At 38.2% G+C, this 21,570-nt stretch overlaps 1 protein-coding gene across 1 annotated transcript in view; it reads right to left on the reverse strand.

Moving 5' to 3' along the window:
• Positions 1–21,570, reverse strand: part of dlgap2b (discs, large (Drosophila) homolog-associated protein 2b) — a 75,466-nt gene that overhangs the window by 23,534 nt on the left and 30,362 nt on the right. Inside the window, exon 2 of the mRNA XM_067482276.1 lies at positions 2,296–3,455. Coding sequence (XP_067338377.1) covers positions 2,296–3,455 — 1,160 coding nt within the window. The remainder of the gene's footprint in view (positions 1–2,295; positions 3,456–21,570) is intronic.

The raw sequence follows: 21,570 nt of genomic DNA on the forward strand, positions 1-21,570 counted from the left end.
TAAATAGTGATATGGATTTTAAAATGAGTAATCATTCAGGCCTAGTTTAAAAGGTAATTTGGAAAAATCACAATGGAACGTTGTCACAATGCACAGTATTTTTAAACTCATTCAAGTCTAACTGCTGTGCTATTTTTGTGTCTGTTTGTAGATTTTTCATTGCGACAAGATTTACCCAGTGATCTTGTTGTTTTTGGCCATGCGTAACAACTGGGTTTGTTTATTATAATCATCACCTAGAACATGGGTTGTTAGTTTAAGAAGCTAGAGATCTAGAGACCTAAAGGTCCCAGTCACATTAGATCAAATTTGATAACATACAGTGTTGACGATAACACTCTACAGATGTTTCCTCAACTATTCTACTTAATAAGGCTTCTACCATGGATACACGTGCCCATGTGGGAGGTGCAGGTTCCCTGCCTGCTGAAACAACAGCTTGGCAAATGCCAGTGAGAGGGCTTCTGTTTTGATACAGCTTTTTCTGTCCCGTTTTTCTCTGTCTAATTGTGAACTGCCAATACCAAGATCAAAGATCCTGAGCTTGGCAGACCCAAATTCCTTTCGATCTCCAAGAATGGAAAGGAACGTGTCCACAACCGAAAGAACTATTTGCGGGTTTATATGGTCACAACACCATAGAAGTCAAGTATTATAAATGAAAAATTAAGCCAGGAATATTCAGCAATAATGCATAAGTATACCTGTTTTTAAGTAGAAATGCGAGTGTGGTCAAAAACTTTGCATAACGTTGAAAAAAAGGCTGCAGATGGATAAATGGGGGGATTTGAAGCAAGCTTTAATAAAGGCCTATCATTCCTCTCATTCACATTAGGAATAGGGGGAAAGGCTGAGAGTCCAGGACAAATTTCTCAAAGAGCAATTTTCTGCTAGACTAATAATTATACTATTAAGGTTGTTTATGCCCTCTTTTAGTTTAATTCACATTTCAGAAGTCACTGAAAACCTGTCACCTTTTTTTTAAATATTTGTGGATCATAGATCTGACATGGTAATATAAGGCTGTTTTTTTTCTAGAGCTGCCCTCATAATAAGAGCAGGTTAAACCCCCAAATACTTGATTTTTATTTTGAGACCAGTACCTAAAGCTAAACTACATTAGTTTGTTATATGTTAGTAGAAAAGGCTGCCTATAGACTGTGGATATTTGTTATTAGAATACGTTTTTTTGGTGCATTTACAATAGCTCTAGCTGTTGATCAGTTTTTTTTTTTTACTTTAAGAGAAAGAACTTCTGCTGTCTAGCTCAAGTTGCCCTTTATTCTCAGTGTCTTCCACAATGACATTGATTCACTCAAGTGATCTCTTCATCTTAAAAGACAATAGCTCCCTGAGGTGAGTGCATAAAAGTGAATCCTAGGTAAATATATTGGCTTCTCACAGTCATGGACAGACTTATACTAATTGCCCTTAGGAGAGTAAAGCCAGTCAGACATATGGATTTGGCCCAGTTTTAGCCCACAATTGGTAGTGTCCAAATTTTGTCTTTTGTCTTTTGGCCATTATTTGATGCACAGTTTAAATGGGGTCCACATACTAGATAATTTATCTGAAAAATCAGTGATCCTGGATTATCAGTTGGATTTATGGTCAGCTGTCTTGCAATGTTAGTAGCTCCATGATTCAGTTTTCTACTTGGCTAGTATTAAAATCTATAATAACCAATTGCCACTGAAAAAGCCCAACTGGGAACTGATCATGAGTGTTTGTTTTATTTTTATATTTTAGCTCTGGTAGCTCGTTTGAGCCGTTAAAGATTTTTAAGGTTTTTACGAGCAGCACCATTGCTCAATGCTGAGGTTGTATTGATAATTAAGTATATAAAAATGTATTCCATCAACCCATTATCTACTGGAGCCTATCCCAGGTTTGATAGGGCAAGATGTGGGGTACACTCTGGACAGGTCCCCAGTCTATATCAGGTCTAACACAGACAGGCATCCAACCATTCTCTCTCAGATTTACACCTACGGACATTTTGAGCCATCAATTAACTTAATATGCATGTCTTCGGACTGTGGGAGGAAGCCAAAGTGCCCTGAGGAAACCCACGCAAGCAGTGGGAGAACATGCACACTCCATACAGAAAGGCCGCAGCCGGCCAGGGATGCAAATCCGCGCTAACCACTCCATCACTGTGCTACCTGGACACTATCCAAATACAATTTAATATAAACAATCTTAATCCAATTGAAAAATGTATGTTGCTCTAAATATATGAATTTTTAAAAATTATTATAACAATATGTTGTAAAAACATAAATTACCACCCACCTGCAGATAGTGACATGTTCGCGATGAAGGCTTGAGGTCCGTGTGCATCATAGGTTTGTCTAGATTAAGTGATGACTTCCTATAGGCCTCCTTGGCCTGGCTGACTGTCAGGGTCGACCATGAGCTCCTTTTCATGAATTTGCCTTCGGGTGTCATGGCCATGCTCTCACAAGCTGAGCACTTGACATCATTATTACTCTTAGATGTCTTGAGTGACAGGTCTCCAAAATGGTGGCTATGCATGGAATCTGGATAGCAGTGGCCAACATGTTCCCCGTGGTGTCTCGACATAACACTGGGTGTGCGGTAGGTGCTGTCACTATCCAGGTTGTCATCGGAGCTCCACCAGCCACCAGAACGGTGTTTACGTTCTTTGCTCTTGCTCCTCTTGCTACCATGTTTGGTGGAGTGGTGACCATGATGGTAATAACCTCCTGTTCCTCCTCCACCTCCTACAATGTCACCTTTTGTTCCATTCATCTTGGACGATCCCTCCAGTGAGTGGGACTTAGTGAAGAGCTTTTGGACAGAATGAACAAGGTGTCTGATGCGGCCAGGACTCTCGCTGCGTTGCTCCGTGGTAGTGGAAGTGCGCTGGTACTGTAAGGTGTGGAAGCCATCGCGATGTAGTGGCAGTTGTTTCTCAAACTGGTCTAATAAGTTAGCAGGAAGGCGGTTGCTTTTGGTGCCGGCATGGTGGGAGGAGGCAGCTGCTGCGGCTGCAGCAGCAGCAACAGCTGGAGAGGTGGCAGAGGCTGTGATGGCAGCACAGTCTTCCCGTGTGGCTGAATCATAATACTGGGAACTGTAGTGCATTCTAGGGAACGTGCTGCTGGATATATGGTCAGATGCAGCAGCTGGAGGCATCAAAACAGGGGACATCATCATGCAGTCAGAGTGGATGGAGCTGCGTGGTGAGTAGCGATGGTGGAAGTCCACAGGGCAGCTCTCTGTGGGGCTGAGCAAGTAGGATGAGTGGCGGGAGTCTGAGCCATGGTGAGTGTGAAGGTCATGGACATGGGGGTCATAGTCCAAGCCATGGGGTAAAGGGATCTGGTGCTGGGAACGGCTGCCTGATAAGCCCTTCATGTTCCTGGTTGGAGGGAGGCGTCTGCCTTCATTGAACTTTCGAGACGGGGACCAAGGTGAAAACTTCTGGTCTATATGAGGAAAAAGGGCAACAAAAAAGAATTAAGATACAAGTAATGCAAACAGATATAAGCTCTGAGCGATTTTAAGCAGACACTGTATTTCTCTTTTTATGATGTAACATTAAACGATAGAGAAATGCTTCCAATAGACACTTTTCGCGTTCATCCAGCATTCTCCTCCTGTAGCTCCTGTAGAGACCTACAACGCGATAAATGTACGTGAACAAAGTGAAGGTAAGAGAAGACTACAATCACTGTAATACTTTTAGTATAGTATAGAGGCATAGTTATATTCCTATAGAGAAAAATTATCTCCAGGCTAATTTTAAAGATACTGAAACACCTGGGGAGACAAACACAACAGCTATATCTACTGTAGATATTTTCTGGGAAGACGTGAGTATACTGTACATGGTAAATTAATTTCAAATTAGCAGAGAGTTTAGTAAATTAAACAGAACTCCTTAAAAATCCAAACTTTGAAGTTTCTATCTTTCTTCATTGGAAGACAAGGTTTTTGAACATGTCCAACTGCCATCACACAAGAATGGAGCTGCCTGTCTCGACAAACTAGGCCAACTCCACTGGAATCTGTGATTAAAAGTATTATTTCTAAAGCCCTGCAGTGGTGAACCAGTTGTTAATAGCTGTATGTCTAATTACTTTGAGTCGTACACATCACTGGGCGGTGATCCCAAAGAGCAGCAAATTTTGCTTGAGTTCAAAGAGACTTTAATATGAAGAGAATTTAGCAGCTTTTGTATGTGGGGTTAAAAAGTTCAGCATAACCAACTAAATTCTTTTGCTCTTGCAATCTTTGCAAAAATGCTTTATCGTAAAATCTTCTCCGGCTGCCATGAGATTTTTTTTGCAGTTATGTTGACACTACAATAATGGAACAAACTAAGATCAGTATGGTTTATTATGCCCAAAATGTATTATATTTAGTGTTTATTATCAGCATTGCCTTCTATTCATTCCACTCACCATGATATTATGATACGTAGCATAATTTTTATGCTACGTGAACAATTCTTCTAATTGTGTTAGATGAACAAAAGATTTGCACATTGAAAAAGCTTTGAGGTGAGTCTCTGCCTGTAAATTATAATTAGTATCTGAGAGATACTGTGACTAAATAGCATCCGGTATATGTGTCTGCAGGTCGTAATGCACCACTGGAAATGTTCTCAAACTCTCTGTTTGGCTCCAAGTATCCAATGTTATTTAAGTTTGATCTTAAGATGTGTTGATGTTAGAATTGCAGACATTTCTGAGATCAACCAGAAAAATCTCCAAAAGCATATTTCTAATAAGCATTTTAAAAATTAGATTATAGTAAAATTGTGTAATCATAATTTGTTATATTTGACTCTACTAAAGGCAGTGCCAGTATTTTCCATTTACATGTACTGTATCACACCCATGCACAGTTCTTGATCCTGACTTGTGTTTTCCTATGGCCTATCAACATACATTTAGACATTTTAAGCACAGTACCTTTTAATACAATGTGTCATAACAAACATCATTGTGAAAATAGTCTGTCATTATTGTTAGCTTCCTTTATGACAAATTCAGTCTATATCAAACGAATGTGATAAAAGCTTGTCATAAACAGAGAGACAATGTCAAAGGCATTCTGAGTGTCTGCCATTCTCCTGTAATTAATGACTTTACGTTCTCTGCAACAGGAAACCCCAGTCTGGAACAGTGCACATCGTCTTACATAACATTTGGGATCTTGGATGTGACACACCATTTCAAAGGAGCTAGAAATAAAATGCACAGTTGTCATGGCAACCACCGCTGAAAATCCAGGAACTATAAAAGGATTTTCAAGGTTGTTTGGGGTGGATCCTGATCTCCAAAAAAGGGAAAAGGACACATACAGTAGGCTTTGTGATTCAGACACTTGAGCTTGTGTGAGAAACAGTGTTTGGTGCACCATTAGAAATTTAAACACATTTTATACAGTTGAACTGAAGCTACCCGGCTTGGGTACACACAACATACCCAGAGTAATAACTGCTTCAATTTTCATTATGATTTAAAATGTGATTTATATTGTGGCTATTAGAATTAAAATACAGAAAGCATTGTATGTGGAGCAGTGTTGAAGAGCTAACTTTGATAACTGTGATAATTGCTGCAAGGTGAATATACTGTAGTTTCATGTGTTTCTCTCCATCTTATTTCCACCATCACAGCTCTCTGTTGACTCCTTACAGTAACTCCACCCTAGCTCACCAATTTGCCACCTTTAAGTAGATGACATTGAGCGGTTGCTGAGGCAACAAAATCTGTCAAATTAAAGTTAACAATTGGAATAAATGCACAGAAAGTGCATTTGTGTATTTTGTGGCCTTTCTATGAACCAGGCATTTTTTTTTGAATGCCTAGTATTTCATTTTGATCATTTACAATGCAGTAAGACGTTAAAGCGATGATTTTGTTTTGACCGGCATTTCAGTTAAAGCATTTTCCTACCTAATACCCCTTTGCCCTGTCCTTGAAACTAGACCCGATACCAATACTAGTATCAGGTCCAATACTGCTCTTGTGTAATCATACTCGGATACCTTCTCCAGTACCGCACCCTATGCCACGTTAACCTCACATTGGTTGAGCCAACTGGCAGAGCCAGCTGTCTGTGGATTGAAGGTGTTTCAAGACAAGTGACAACATAAGTAAAGCGGACCGCAAGCTCTGCTCTGCTAAACACTTAAGATTGAGTTGCTTATAGTCATTCACATAAATAATATTTTAAATGTGTTTGACATTTATGGTCTACAGTAGAGAGGTCTACAGTAACTACAATTTTATGTGTTGGTGGTGTTAGTTGAATCTGATTTGCATGACCTGCCAGCATCACTGTTTATCTAGTCATACATATACCTACTAATTAGCAAACCCCCTGGTATGATAAACATTTCCATACCTAAGTCATATTCCTGGATCTTTCTCATGAAAGATAAAACAATGCAAAAAAGTATCTACAATAATAATCCTGTCTTACAATAATAATACGCTAGAATCCGTGCATAGAGGTATTATTCCCAAACCAGTCAAGTTGCAGTTTGCATGCATGTCTGTTAGGGGTTCACAATATATCTTTTGAGCATTGTGCACATGCATAATATTAATATAGTAATAGCAAACAGTGTGTTTGCAGCTTGATACAAAACGTAAACTTGCACCATCCTTTTTATAGTGACTAAAAAGACCAAATAGACCTTTTCATGTAATTCAGTGAAGATTTGTGTATTTTGTCAAATCGCAATATATATTGCAGGGAAAAAAGCAGTGCAATGTCAGTTTTTCTAATATTGTGCAGCCCTAATGTCTGTCCAGATTTATATTCTAATCAGTTTATCCATGAGTCCAAATGGACGCTTGTGCCACATGTAATGAAATTGTCTACAGGCATTACAGAGATAAAGGGTTGACGAGAATCGGATGGTCGTGAGTCTAAATGTAATCAGTTTAGAGTCCACGTAGACGTTTGAACCAAGTTTGAAGAATTCTCTTCAGGTCATTACTGTATACTGATTTTGCATTCACAAGGCTTGGGGGAAGAGGACAAAAGGAAATTACATGATGTCACAGTGAACTTGACCTTGATCTTTGACCTTTCATCACCAAACCCACAGAGGTAATGGTTGAGTCAAAGTGGATGTTTGTTTCAAATTAGACAAATTCCCCTCAAGGTGTTTCTGTGATATTGTTTCACAAAAAAATGGATGTGGAGCCACATTGACCTTGACCTTTGACATTTGACTTACAAATTTTAATCATGTCATCTGCGATTATATGTGGGTTTTTATGGCAACTTAGAAGAAATTCTTCCTGCTGTTGAATGGATGTGAGGTCACAGTAACCGTGACCTTTGATCCCCCAAACCGAATCAGTTTATCTGTGTCATATTGGATGATTCTGCTAAGTTCTAAGTAATCCTGTCATGGCATTACTGTGCTATTACATTCACAAGAATAATATGGATGGAGAGGACAGATGGGAGGTCACAGTAATCTTGACCTTTGACTCTTAAAATGGAATCAGTTCATCCTTAAAGAAATTCCTTCAAGGTGTTCGTGTGAAATTCTGTTCACAAAAATGGACAGATACAACGTCACAGTTCCTTTGACCTATGACCCACAAATTTAATCAGTCCTTCTTTGAGAACAACTGGATGTTTGTGCCAAAGTTGAAGAAGTACTCTTAAGGATTTCCTGAGATATCATTCAGAAAAATGGCATAGAGGGATAGAATGCCAAGCCAGACAAGGCTAAAAATATTGCCTCTAGCTATGGCTGTTGGTGATGCAGAGAGAGGTATCTAAAAAAAGAGCATCACCCATGTTCAGAGTTACAATCCTTCAGAGGTTATGCTGCAAACCTGCGTTTATAGTTTGAGGCCAGCGCTTATAGGGATTTATTTTAAACTATAATACAGAGATTCTCATGTAACAGTTTCTACCCTCTGTTTTTACCAGTTTGAATCAAACTAGTTAAACAGTCATGTATTGCTAGAGGGCAACAGGAATATTATGAAACCTGAAGTACACATTTAAAAGACACAAAACACCAGTTTTCTCCTGCAGAGTAGTGTCTACATCACTGTCAACCTAATCTGCAGTTTCTCTTCACAATCACCCCAGGGTTCTGATTATATAAACTCTCTTGAGGGGGCTTGATTGCTCGATAATCAGCTGTTTAGAGACCTATCTTTTAACCCAGATTGGTCTCTTCAGCTATCGCTAATTTATTTCAAGTAGTCAATTTCACATAAATCATTTTTCAGAGGGAGACAGAAGGAAGAAAATAAATTACTAATTAGATGCATTTTCGTCACTGTATCAATCAATATTAGAGCAGCGGTCAAATATGGCTGCACTACTTGCTTTACCATAGAGATCCATAGAGATTTTCAGATACGTCCATTTGCCTCAGGGCTTCTGTTGTTTAAGTGTCACTTGACATTTTAGAAATTTTCCTCATGATGACAATTTTAGAAAATGCTGTATATATAACCTAGTAAGGGAAATGAAATTATAAAACATTTTGTTGCGTCCACACCAGTCAGAAATAGTATACTAAAAATAGTGGAACGTAACTACATTTCAAAAGCTTTTACTGGTGCTAAATATAAAATTTCACACTTAGGGCACAAACAAACAAATGAAAAACCTCTACAAAGGATTCAGGCATTGTCAAACCTTGGCAAACTAATGAAACTTTTTGTCTGGTAACTTTTTAAATGACCTGATGAAGGCCTAGTGGCTAAAAATGTTTGGTGACTAAAGCTTTGTAGAGTAATGTGATGTGTGTTAATTTCCAAAGGCAACGTCCCCAACACTGGAGGATAGCTTGATCCTCTCTGATCCGCTACTAATGTGAATGAGCTTGAATTTAGCTTATAATTGCTCTGGAGCTCAAAAATATGCACTATTGAATTGTATGTTTTCAGTCGAGCCTCTTGACAAGCCATTTTCAAGTACATTGAATGCTCAGATTAAATGTTGGTGAGCTTAAGTACCCTGTAGCAGATTCCCCTGAGATGAGGAGGCCAGTAACACCTCCCACCCATCTATCGTAAGGATATGAAGAAGCTGCAGTGAAGATAACAATATGCAAGTTCTTATTGTATAAGTACTTGGTCTATTCTGACAGCACAAGTGCCCACTTTATGCCCAGGGAAACACGTGTCACACAATATTTGAAACAGCCTGCTCTACAACTTCTACTAATACATAGTGGCCAGTGCACTGTTCTCTGTATGCGGGGGAGTGACATCGATGCGGGGAATGCTAGCAGGCTCAACAAACTGGTTAAAAAAGTTAGTTGTGTCATAGGGCTCAGCTGGATACCCTGCAGGCAGAAGCAGAGGGAAGGATGGGTTCCTCAGCTTCCTCTTGGACAATACCACCCACTCTCCCTACAGTGAGCTGTAGAGCACCTTTAGCCTCCAGCTCATCAGCCTGAGGTAAAATATGAAGTGTTTCAAGCGCTTACAACTCTTCCTTTTGATTCTATAAAAGCAGCTGTTCCAGAAATATGTGCTGAAGTCTGGTTGACAGAAAATCTCCATAAATGTAGTCAAGTCTGCACATATGTTCGGTGAGGTATAGAGTGTAGTCTTCCTTCACCCAGAGCAAGTTTTACACATAATTCTGCGCTGACTCTGTCTGTAAATCTACAGCAGTGCCAGTTGAAAGCTTGGAAGAGGGTTTTCATGTGTGTTGTGTGAATGCAAGAGTAGTTGATGAAGAGGGGGAAAAAACATGCTTGCATAAATAAGCGTTAGAAAGCTTGCCATGCACATTTGCACATGTGTGTGCAAGCATATCTACTCACAGTATGACAATCACTGCTGTCCTACAGACAAAAAATATATATATTTTTTTTTTAATATTTGTTTTCTAAACACTCCCATTGGGCTCACATTGCAAATCCATGAAACATTAATGAGAGCTTTCCTGTATGACAGCTTATGCAACGGCTATTGTGGTGTAAGTTCAACAGATTATTTCCTTCATACCCTAAATGTACTGTGGTCAGCACCTGATGCAGCTCGTGAAACATTTTTTTTTTCCCTTTTTCCTGACAAAGATGCCGCACACTGAGGGGAGAGAGATTAAGGCTCTCTACAGATGAAAAAAGAGAGAGAGAGAGGGGAAAGCCTCTGCTTGCTCTACTCCCTGGGAAACCACTATGCTGCTGGCTGCTAAGTTAAATCTCTGCCGCGATGCTACAGTCAGCACATGGCCAGCATTTCCCAAGATGGTTGCATAACTTGGAATAAATTAGGCCTTCCTCCTCCACACCAATGCACAGCTAGCTAATGCCACAGGGAAGAACAGGCAGCCAAACGACAACAAACCAAGCACTGTAAAAAAATAGAATCCTTATACAGAGAGAGAATTTATTCACCACCTCAGAGCAAAAGAAATGGTCTCAAAATCAATACGGTCCCCAGGTTGTTCCATAGCCCTGACCTCAGAATTAAAGACTGAACTCAAATCACTGAACAATAATGAAAAAGAAGAATGATGAAAAAAAAGACAGCATCTACATCAACAAACCAAATCAAATCAGGACCTTTACAAAGTTGAGAAAAACCAGTTATGATTCACATTAAATCAGTTTTAAGGTTTACAATAATACTGGCAGGCCAATATCATTCAACAGCATAAAATCTGTAGAGTATTCTCTACCAGTATTAATGCACTGTGGTATCTGCTGAATAAGTGTCAGATTATAGAAGCAAAGTAATTCTGTGCTGAAAATGTATTAACACTTGAATGGCAATGAAACAAACTGACCCAGGTGAAGCACTGATGAAAGGCTTCGGTGTATTTCAACCAGTGTTGAGTGTTTCCCGTGATGGCTTAATCAGAAAACTCCAAAGTTGCCAATACAGAAACCTCAAAATGAAAATGTGAATGCAATGATAGAGAAGTGAAACCCAGATACATAATGGTAATAACATAACTACTGTACCCTTTCTTTTACAGTGTAACACCCCGGTTGCCCCACTCCATTTAAGGTCTTATTCAACTTAAAATATGCACTGTGTAATATTTATAGTCTGAAATTTCTAGCCTTAAATAAACCAATGAAAAGAATATTCCTGTTCATACGGTTGGAACAACCTGCAAAAAACAAATCACAAAAGCATTCACCAGCCCCCTCCTCAATCATTTTCTTTGCCCACTAAATGCTGATCACTGTCCCAGATGCCGAGTGCCGTACAGTATATCCCACCATGCAACGGAAGAGTAGGCAGACAGTGTTGAACAGGTTACCTGTACATTAATACAGTTATTTGCTGACATTGGAATTTGTAGCAGATTTGGCACTGTTGCCTGAATTGATGATGATGGCTTTGGAGCATAATCTAAACTAAAACATAAACACATACTGGTTGTAATTGGGTTTTTGGAATATTCAGGTTTAGTGCTGCAGAAGTAAGTGTATATCCTCCATTTAATAAGCTTATATTATATGCTAGATGCAGTACTTTGCTTAAACCAGAATACTATGGCATGTAAAAACCCTTGTGTACCCACTATGCCTGGAGCTTCTCTAACTTATCATAAGTATGTTAAATGTATAATTATCACTTTTGCAATAAAAACACAACTACCTTTAGACAGGAAACAGTGTTTTGAAAGTTACTGTGTGTCTCACCCGTCTCTATGCTGAGAAGGCTCGTTTGTGTTGTTCCTTTGGTACCTTGGCTGTGTAAAGGAGAACGTCTGTAATTTTCTAAATTAATAGTATTTTTTACAATCCCCACAGAAAAATAAAACAATGACCTGTCTCCACTCACAACTAGGGTCTGTTAGTCTGCAACCTGAATCAGCTTGTTTATTTGTGCCATACAACATGTCTAAAAATGACTACAAATGTATCAGCCAGATGCAGTATTACTTTACTGACTACTGTACAAAGTATCGTTGATCTAAGCTTGTGAGGCAACATTTGTTAGAATATTGTACATTTTGGAATTTAGAAACATGTCACTCTGTCACTCTGTGTTTTTAATCGCTCGATGGAGGTTCATGGGACAGAGTTTAAAAAAAATTCTAATGTTAAAAATATGATGAATTCAATGAATGACTGAATTCTGTGAATTATATAATTTTTTTTAATGATGAAATGTAAAAGTTAGTATGGGGTACAGTTAAATGTAACAGCAGGTAGCAGAGTTCGTTTTTACTGGCATGAAATAACTAAATCATCTTACTTTAAGTAAAGTATTATCATCATGGCAGTACTGCAGAATCAGCAGAAAGGATGCAGTTATTTAATAATAACATATTCTTGCTCATAGACTGGGACAATAGTGCACATTATAAACGTAAATGTAAACACTTAGAACTTGCAGTTGTGACAACTCATATTCAACTGAATGTAGCTTTGCAGCAGAGGCTGCATTTCACCTTTTGATTTCCACCCACTCCCTCCCACTGCTGCAGCTTTCTTCTCATTAGGGCGACACTGGCTAATGTTGTAGCGATGCCACACACCCTGGACATCTTAGTCTTTTCTCTACGCCCTTCAACGGAAGACAGTGACAAATAAGGAGCTTATAGCCACTGTTCACTCTGCAGCAGCCTGTAAAGCCTCCCACAGTACTTTGATCTAGTACAAAAGATAAGGTCCTATATAGAACTGATACATAATCTCCCTTCAGGGTTTATGTGTATTTCTGCATAGAGAAATACAGTTCATTTGTGTACATATTGTACACGGAATGTGTATGATGTGATGCAGAGAATAAAAGAGGAAAGCAAAATTATTAACTAAGAAATATATATAAGAAATATATATATATATGACCACAGGTATAACTAACTTGCAGGTATGTGAGATGACCAGAAATTGTAAAATTCCCTCCACATTAAGTCTGGTCCTTTTCAGGATGTAATCCTACTTTATGCCTCCTTTTAGCCAACACACCAAAATGTATCACTGCAAATGATCAAATATGGAAAACAACTGAAACCCAGGTGTAGGAGGCCTAAGTATGGCGTCTTGCCTCTACTCATTCAGGTCTTGCACCAAATGTTGATACATCTCCATGGAAACTACTTATATGTACAGTGTGTAGTCATTGCAGTAGTCTCACTTTGTACAGCCTGTGTGAGTTTGAGTTTAGAGACATCTGGTACCCTTTATACATTTTTGTTGCGTAGGATGTTTAAACATCTGCCTGCATTTTCGTTAACACATTGTTCTGAAATTTATAGCTACACACTGATTTCTGTTTTATTCTACATTTGTTGTGTTGTATGTCTATGCCATCGCTACCATCATGTGTAAAAATAAATATAACTACCTGCACATACCAAGGTGTTTTGGACTTTAACAATAACAGTTTGTATTAGCATTTTATGAAATATCATTTGACCTCTGCTCATTTCATTTGAAACGTCATAAGAGTCGCTGTATGCTTTGCATCTTGTTAGTGTTTCATGAAATTCCTTGAATAATTTTTAAATACAGATAATCAGCGAGTCTCCAGTTTATTATTCAGTAGCTTAAAGGATATTTACATCACTTTTAAATATTTAATGGGACTATGCAATTTCCGGTGAAACTCAAAACAATGAAAATACAGTATAAGATGTAAGTCTGCATACCTGAATATACCACCTTGCATGAAACAGTTATGCCGTATAAATACAATTTGCTGTGGCCAAACACGCTGAATATCTAAGATGTAGATATTAAAGCAAACTCGAGCAACAACAGCCATGACAATGACAACAACCATAATCCAGGAATGGATTAAACAGGTGCCATCTGAACATGTGGCCGCACACACGTGTGTGCATTTATTTATATAGCCAAATTTCATCCATTATTTGCTTGTCATTCAAAACAAGTAACCAGTAACAAGTAAGTTGGTGTTGGAGATGCAATGTACCTATGTGCAATGATCACAGCCAGAAACAGGTAGTTTGTCAGTGATACATACAGTGATGAGACAAGGCTGTAGATCAGTGGGTGAGGCAGTTGCCACAGACCACAGGATCAGTGGTTCAATTTCCGGACCCTCCCGACTGTGTCCAAGTATCCTTGGGCAAGACACTGAACCCCAAGTTGCTCCAAATGAGCAGCGTGCTTGGCATCCATCACCATCGTTGTGTGAGTGTGTGTAAATGGGTGAATGAGAGGCAACATAGAGTGGCGCGTTTGATAAAAAGCACTATAAGTAGCCATTTACCATTTACACACACAAAGAGGATGGTGAGATGTTCTATTGCTGTAATTTTCAAAATGTTTTAAAAATGTTAAAAACATTTAAAAAGGGGAAAATAAAAATATTTCAAACATAAAATCATTCTTGTTTGGACATAAATATGATACAAATTATTATTTTTAACCCAAAAAAAAAAAACGGTGGCATAAAAACACATTGATTCTAACATGGCTCATTTTTGACCCGCTTATGGAAGAGTGTCCAGTCCAGTCACTCGTGCATCTAAAAGTTACTATCATAGAATAGCTAAGTATGTGTCTTGTTAGGTACAGAAACAATCTTTGAAAAATATATTTAATCGAGAGGTGGAGGAAGAGCATTCCCATGTAAATAACCCTAACCCTATTCGGAGGGAGCAGTTGACTTGTTTTCATTTGTACCAGTCCGCAGACAACTAACAGGAGCAACTCAACTTACTCTTTTTTGATTACTTTCTTGCTTGATGGATTAGACTTTTGGTGTATAGAATATTAGAAAAAGTAAATGCATATTTCAGTTTTACAGTGCTCAAGTCTATCTACTGCTATTGTTTCCAAGATACTACATTTATTATATTGATAAACATGGAAAAGCAGCAAATCCTCCCATATGGGGAAGTTTATAATTATACATTTTAAAGTAATTATGAAGACTTTAAAGATGCATATTATATCTAATATCGAATGTCATTGTGAGTGGCTGTTCAATCCCATGACCAATGTACCAGAAAGCTGCATTTTGTTCTTTGAAGTTATCCACAAATAATCCGATCATCTTCAAGGGGCATCCACATGTCCGCTAATGACTACAGCCTCTCTCAGTTTATTTGATCCATGTCAAATCTTGTTCTCAGTCATGCAGCTCCTTAGGATGTTCAAATTGTTTTGTGTATTGACAACAGTGATGTGCCAAAAAACAACAACAACCTTTTAATGGCTTTTTACTGCATGCTTCTGCAGAGCGGTATAAGCCTAGCATTTTGAGTACAAATAAGGATGAAGCAAATTGAAAAATGTTTTTCTTTTCTCTTTGCTGCCAGCATGTTCTGTCACTGTTAGGGAGAGGGTTTCCACGCGTGGGAATTGAGAGGTGCACCACTCTCTTAATTAGGCTGTTTTGTCATGTACTGCTCCATCTGTCTCGAGCCTACTGCAGCAGAGAAAGACAGACAGAGAAGGGATGGTGTGGGGGGGACAACTGCTCTTACTTATACCTATGCAACCTACAAAGTGACGTTTTAATGATAGCTAATCAAGGGCTATGTGATGCACTTGAAATATGGAGGACCTCCACCAGATTGCTGTGTAGACAGATTAAAGATCATGCACTTTGCTCAGACAGATGCAGAGAGAACTACCATGAGGGGATTAAGCAATATAAAGAAGTTAAAACTAACTCTCAGAAATTATTGTTAAAAAGAAGAAAGATAGAAAAGGGGGCTGATAAAAAAGGAAAGTGTGCACTCCAGTCTGGCTTAATCCAGTCAAATGTATTTCTTCTCTCATTGGAAATCATTCAAAATAAAGATTTACAGTCAGGTAACTGAGCTTGCTGCAGAGTGTTGTTGAGATGTCCAGGCCAGGTCACATCATTTATCTCACACTCGAGATATAAAGGCTTGTTGCTGTGGAAACCACCTATCTAACGACACACGGATAAAAGGCTGCTTTGTGAAGCCAAACACAATGACAAAAGAGAAAGTATTCTGAGGAATTTATAAGCATTACAGGGTGAACATGTTAACATGACAAATTAGGCTCAACTGAGTAATCTTACTGTTTTTTTTTTACATGGCCACTAATTAACAGATAATTTTTCATCTGTTATACAACTGACAAAATACCAGATACAAAACACATTTTACACAACTCAGAATAATGGTGCATCGTGCCATGCAACTGTTTTATGGCCTTTTCAAACCAAAAACTTGTGACACATTTGTTGAAAGAGAAGCAGATCTGTGTGATTGGGATTTATGTATGCACAAGACTGTTGGTAATATGGCAGACAAGATCCAGCTCTCAAAAGCATTAAAAAAACACTAACAGAGAAATATACAGTATAATAAATATAGCGGGAAAGTCAAGTCTGTCTTTTATGAAGGTGGCTTTTTACCCAGTATGCTGCACAAATGCAGTTTTTGATGCATGCTGTAAATCATATCAATTGTGTGAAGCAGGAACAGTTGGCCTGCAGTATATGATAAGATGGGCTTTTTATTGCCCTTTATTTTAATTTGTAACTACAATTGAGTTGGTTAACACTTAGTGTGTATTCTTAACCTGTATATGTTAAAACACATAAGTCAGAATCCGTCCATTATCTGTAACCACTTATCCTGTTCAGGGTCACAGGGATGTGCTGGAGCCCATTCCAACTGTCATTGGGCGAGAGGTAAGAGGGGCAGAGGAGAGGCATTGGCAGAGCGCGTTTAAACCCAGAATACTTTTTTAAAAGGCCTGAATCTTTCTCAAATCTCTAAGAATATGTTATAGGTAAATCCTGAATGTTTACAACATCTGGCTTCATCCCTGACTCACAGGTCACTTTTTTAGGTACAGCCTACTAGTACCAAGTTGGCTCCTTGTGCATTCAGAACAGCCCTAATCCTCTGTGACAGATAATCTCCAAGGTGCTAGAAAGATCCCTAAGAGATATTGGTCTATTTTGAATTGATAGCATGGATTTTATTAAGGAAGCACACAGGCAATCACTGCTAGAGAATATAAAAAATATTCAGGCATTGTCATCCCTGTGCATATTTGTCAGCATCTGCCTGGTTTATCCTGTTATTGTAAACTAATACGCACTGACTTACAAAAGAAAACAAAAACTGCTGAAGCTGAAAAATATCAGTTGACTGAAGCACCTCCAACTCTGAGAAGTGCATCTTCTCTTTTTTGTAACTAATTAAACTGGTTAAAATCATATTTCATTGTAGAACTTCGTGACCTTGTTTAATCTCATAGTGTCCACAGTCATTTTATTTTAAATCTCCAGACAATAGAAAGTCCCGTTTAGGCTAATCACAGCCTAAACGTCAGGCAATAAAATAACCACCGGTATCACAGATGCATCACTTTTATTTATCAATATCCAGTAAAAGATAACAACTCAGAGCTCTTGATGTAAACCATTCCATATGGCAAAAGAAGTTCTGTTCTGTGATATTGTTGTCTGTTATTATAGTTTAGTCTGTTAAATTATGTGCACACTTGTTGATTTGTTAATAAATTGTTACACATTTAATGTGGCGTTGAAATGTGAGCTCAGCAGGTGTAATTTCTACTTTGAGCCTTTGTTTTACTGTCTCTCCTATTACCTAACAACAACCCATTGTCTTCAGCAAGAAGATATTGCTTGTCTGCTACTACTGAACTGATTACTGCTCACCTGTCACCATGAATAACTGCATAAACAGGTCCATGTCTGCAGTTCACTGTGCACACTATGCCAGTAGGAAATTATATTTATTGACAGACTTGGGTACAAGTAAGTATTTTCTACACTAGGCAGAGTTCATATTGTAGATTGATCCCATTTACCCGGGATCTAAATCAAAACAAAGGCTGCAGATCAGAGCCCACTTTGACAAAGGAACTGAGTTGTTACAGTTAAGCTGTTACACCCACATATGATCCTGGTTTTGATATGGGGTCATTTGTTAATCAAACAAATCAATCAAACCATACTGTGACATACTGTACTTTGATTTCATAAAGGGTGAAAATTACATTTGTTATCATAATGGCTGCCATTGTTAATGGCACATTTTAAATCAAATCATTCTATTCCTCTTGAATAATTCTATTAGACACTGATTATCCTGTGTCCAACTTTAACCTATAGTGACCTATAGTAAAGTCTCAAGTTTCTGATTTAGTGTCAAGCCTCCCAGACACATTTTCTAAAAAATTTACTGCAGATTAATTACATCCTATTGAGTAATTAATGAGGGTTAATGAGTGTTTAGAAGAGCTTCAATTAGAATGGCAAGTTGCAAACCCTAGTCTTATGTTAAGTAAGTGATGATGATATAGCTGAAATCTGAACCTGCCAGAGGCAAGAGACAAATCCTGAAATACTAGAAATCCCCTCTGGACTGTCTTGTTTTGACTACAGCAACACCTGCATGACTGTCAGCATGGCGCCTTTAAATATTTAGGGCTACCCATTCCACTTGAAGGAGCAGACAGCTGTTAACAACCCTGAGAGGTCCCTTCTGACACTTATTACATCGGGTAGTTACAGAGTATATTTTAACGTCTACCACCTGGATGTAAAAGACCATGGTAAATGAATGATGCTATAAGGTACTAGCTGTACATAAAAATGTCTTTATTGTTGCAGAAACCTTCTACTTGTCTGAAGTCACTGGTTTATACTAATTCGTTGTCTGAAACCTTATGGTTGTATTTTTCATATGTAGTGTTACAGCTTCTCCTCATATTTGGGTTCTTTTTTTCAACTTTTAGTTGGGTTAAAGAAGAGGTTTTATACACAATATATACAATTTATGTTTGTTACTCCATAATTCCACATTTATCTCGTGCATTTGCAGTTTACCAGCCTCATGTGCCAAATCGGAGCATATGGTGTGATATTTGCTGAATATAGTAAGTTTACTAGTTTGCGAATGAAGAAATGTGTCACCTAGTGGAGTGGTGTGTCTGGCTGATGTTTTTTTAAATAGGTTTTGTACAAAAATGGAGGCCAGTGGCGTCAACAAACGCGCAAACCCAGGTTACAGGATGACAACTAACCTGTGAAGTAGAAACGATTGGCAGTGGATGAAGACTGAAGAGTGTTGGCATTTGTATGGTGATTTTGGACATGTTTAATTTAGAAACTGACCCAAATTATCCTTTAATTGATGAATTGAAGAAAATAATTACCAGAATTAAAAATTGTTGTTAGATGTGGCCCTAAACATAATGTATGTCAGATCTAAAATGCCATGAAGAAACCAAATACAAATATTTTTCTTGCATTTCTCCAATATTTAGTCAATTTCCTAGGCACTTGCCTTGGATGCCTTGGGCTCCTCTGCTGCTTAGGTTCAGTTCAGGTTCAATTATCAAGAGGTTATACAATTTACTCCTGTGAGAGTGTGTTTTTTTCTCATACTGGAACTGTTAGTCATGGGATATGTCCAAAATGGCGCAGCACACTGTACAAAAAGGAAAGAAAAATAATCTTGAGGCAGCAACATCCATTATTGTTTCTCTTTCCAGAAGCTGGCAAAGATCTTGTAGCTTGCAGTTTGGAAATAAAAGTGACAGGGATACAGCAGATGTGACAAATAGAAAAAAAAAGTTATTTGAGAGAGTTTTGTTTGTTTGTTTTTTTATCTGTGTAGACTTCTCAAGGCTTTAACACCACACACACAAAAGAGTCTTTTGTTAGTGAGTGGGAGGCGGTGTGATGAGTTACAGGGGGCAGAGCGTGCATTATACTATAAGTTATGACAGTTTGATGCTGTCCCCTTGTGTTCCCTTCTATACTGTGATGCTGAGATGTCAGGGAATCCCTTGGAAAACAGCTGCACTGTGGTGCGCTAGAGGAGTTTAATCTGTTTAGTTATATGCATTTATATACTGCACTGTATTCTCCAAAAAGAGAATGTCCTTGATCGCTGTATTATTTCAAATTAAAGCACTTATGTAAATTAGGTTATTAATTTATGTCTAGATTAGCAAGCAATTCTTTCAGCATGCTTATTTTTACATTACACAGGGCCAATTGTAATATGACCTCTATACCACTACCCTAAAGGGTAAAGGAGTGACAGTGGGTTATATATTTTTTTATATATATGTGAACATGTGAAAGTTTTTTATGGATAGCAGAGAGAAGATTGGCTGTTCCTAACGGCCTCTTTTCACACAGTGTGATTTTGAGGAAATGAAGGCTGACACTTGAGAGAGAAACATGAAAATTTTGACCGTGCAAGAAATCTCTAACCAGAATACATCCCATGTTTACAAACCAGCCATCTAGAATGTGACATGTGACGCAGAACAAACTTTGGAGCCAATGTAATATCACAGCTAAAAATATTTTCATCTCAAGCTCTGAATTGGCATTGCCTGTAGCTCTCTTTGCACTTTTCAAAACCAAATATTCACTCTCGTCTTTGGAGTTTTTGTGATGCATAGAAGTGCCATGCTGTCTGACACAGACTTAATTTGACCAATCTCGCTCAGTGTGACATGCAGGAAAGCTTCAAGGTTGTTGCTATAGCTCAGTGTATAACGCCATATGACTGACTTATTCTTGTCCAGAAAGTGCTGGACAGTCTTCTCTTTTTTTCATAATGACACCTGGTTTTAGGGAAGTCTCCCAAATCCCAAATGACACATTTTAAAGTTTCCTCTGAAGCCATTTTCTCATGATGAAGTGGAAGCAAATACCTGAAACAGAATGTAGCCTGTTCACATGAACATTCGGTTCCCAGTTGTGTAATTATATACTGTGTTTTAAAAATAAAGGTAAACCAAAGACTGCCACAGAGATAACAGTGTACCGTAGCAGTAGATACTGTGAGGTTATCCTTTTTATCCTAGTTTACTTGATCTCTTCTGTTGCGCCCTCAGTTTTAATTTACACTACAAACTTGATGTCTTTTGACATTAAAAAACTGCCGAGTGTGGCTTTAAACAAGCTCCCAGGTGTTCCCAGGCATTTTCTTGTTCAATTATGGCTAAAAGTGATCTAAAATCCCCTAATGTGACCTCGTCCCCTACACTCCCACCTGCTGACCTGAGTCAACTGGAATGTCATGTCTCTGTATAATGATTAATAGTGGGAGGTAAGAACTAACTATGTTACAGAAATAAACAAACCACCTGTAATCACTTTTGCATTGTTGATACTTGGAGAGAAAATGCAGCTCACATATCACGGCCATCATCTTGGTTTGTGTTGTGTGTGTGCCACATATTGATTTCACTGTAGGCAAGGTGATTTATCAGAATGGCTCAAGAATGCTGGACACTAAGCGCATTAATAAAAACGCAGTGTAGCCCTTATTTAATTAGGTAAATATCTTCTCTTTCCCTTTAAGACTGCATACAAGTATATGATTTCTCTTGTGTCCTTTCCACTTGTCCCCTTAGTCCATCATACTTAAATTAAACCTAATTCTACTTGTAACTATAACCTTAAAAAGTTTGAAAACTCAATTGGTTGTCAGAGGAGGTAGCCATATTCTAGTGGTCAGTTTATTCAGTAGAACCGAGTTGTGAAGAACTCTAAAAAAGAATAATAGAAAGAGGTACAGCATTGCTGATGATATAGTATATGATATAGTATGCAAATAATCTTAAGACAATGACAAAATAAAGCGCTAGGTTCATTCATTTTTAAACAA

The sequence above is a fragment of the Channa argus genome, chromosome 17 (genome assembly GCF_033026475.1).
Source record: "Channa argus isolate prfri chromosome 17, Channa argus male v1.0, whole genome shotgun sequence".
In the NCBI taxonomy this organism is placed as follows: domain Eukaryota; kingdom Metazoa; phylum Chordata; class Actinopteri; order Anabantiformes; family Channidae; genus Channa; species Channa argus.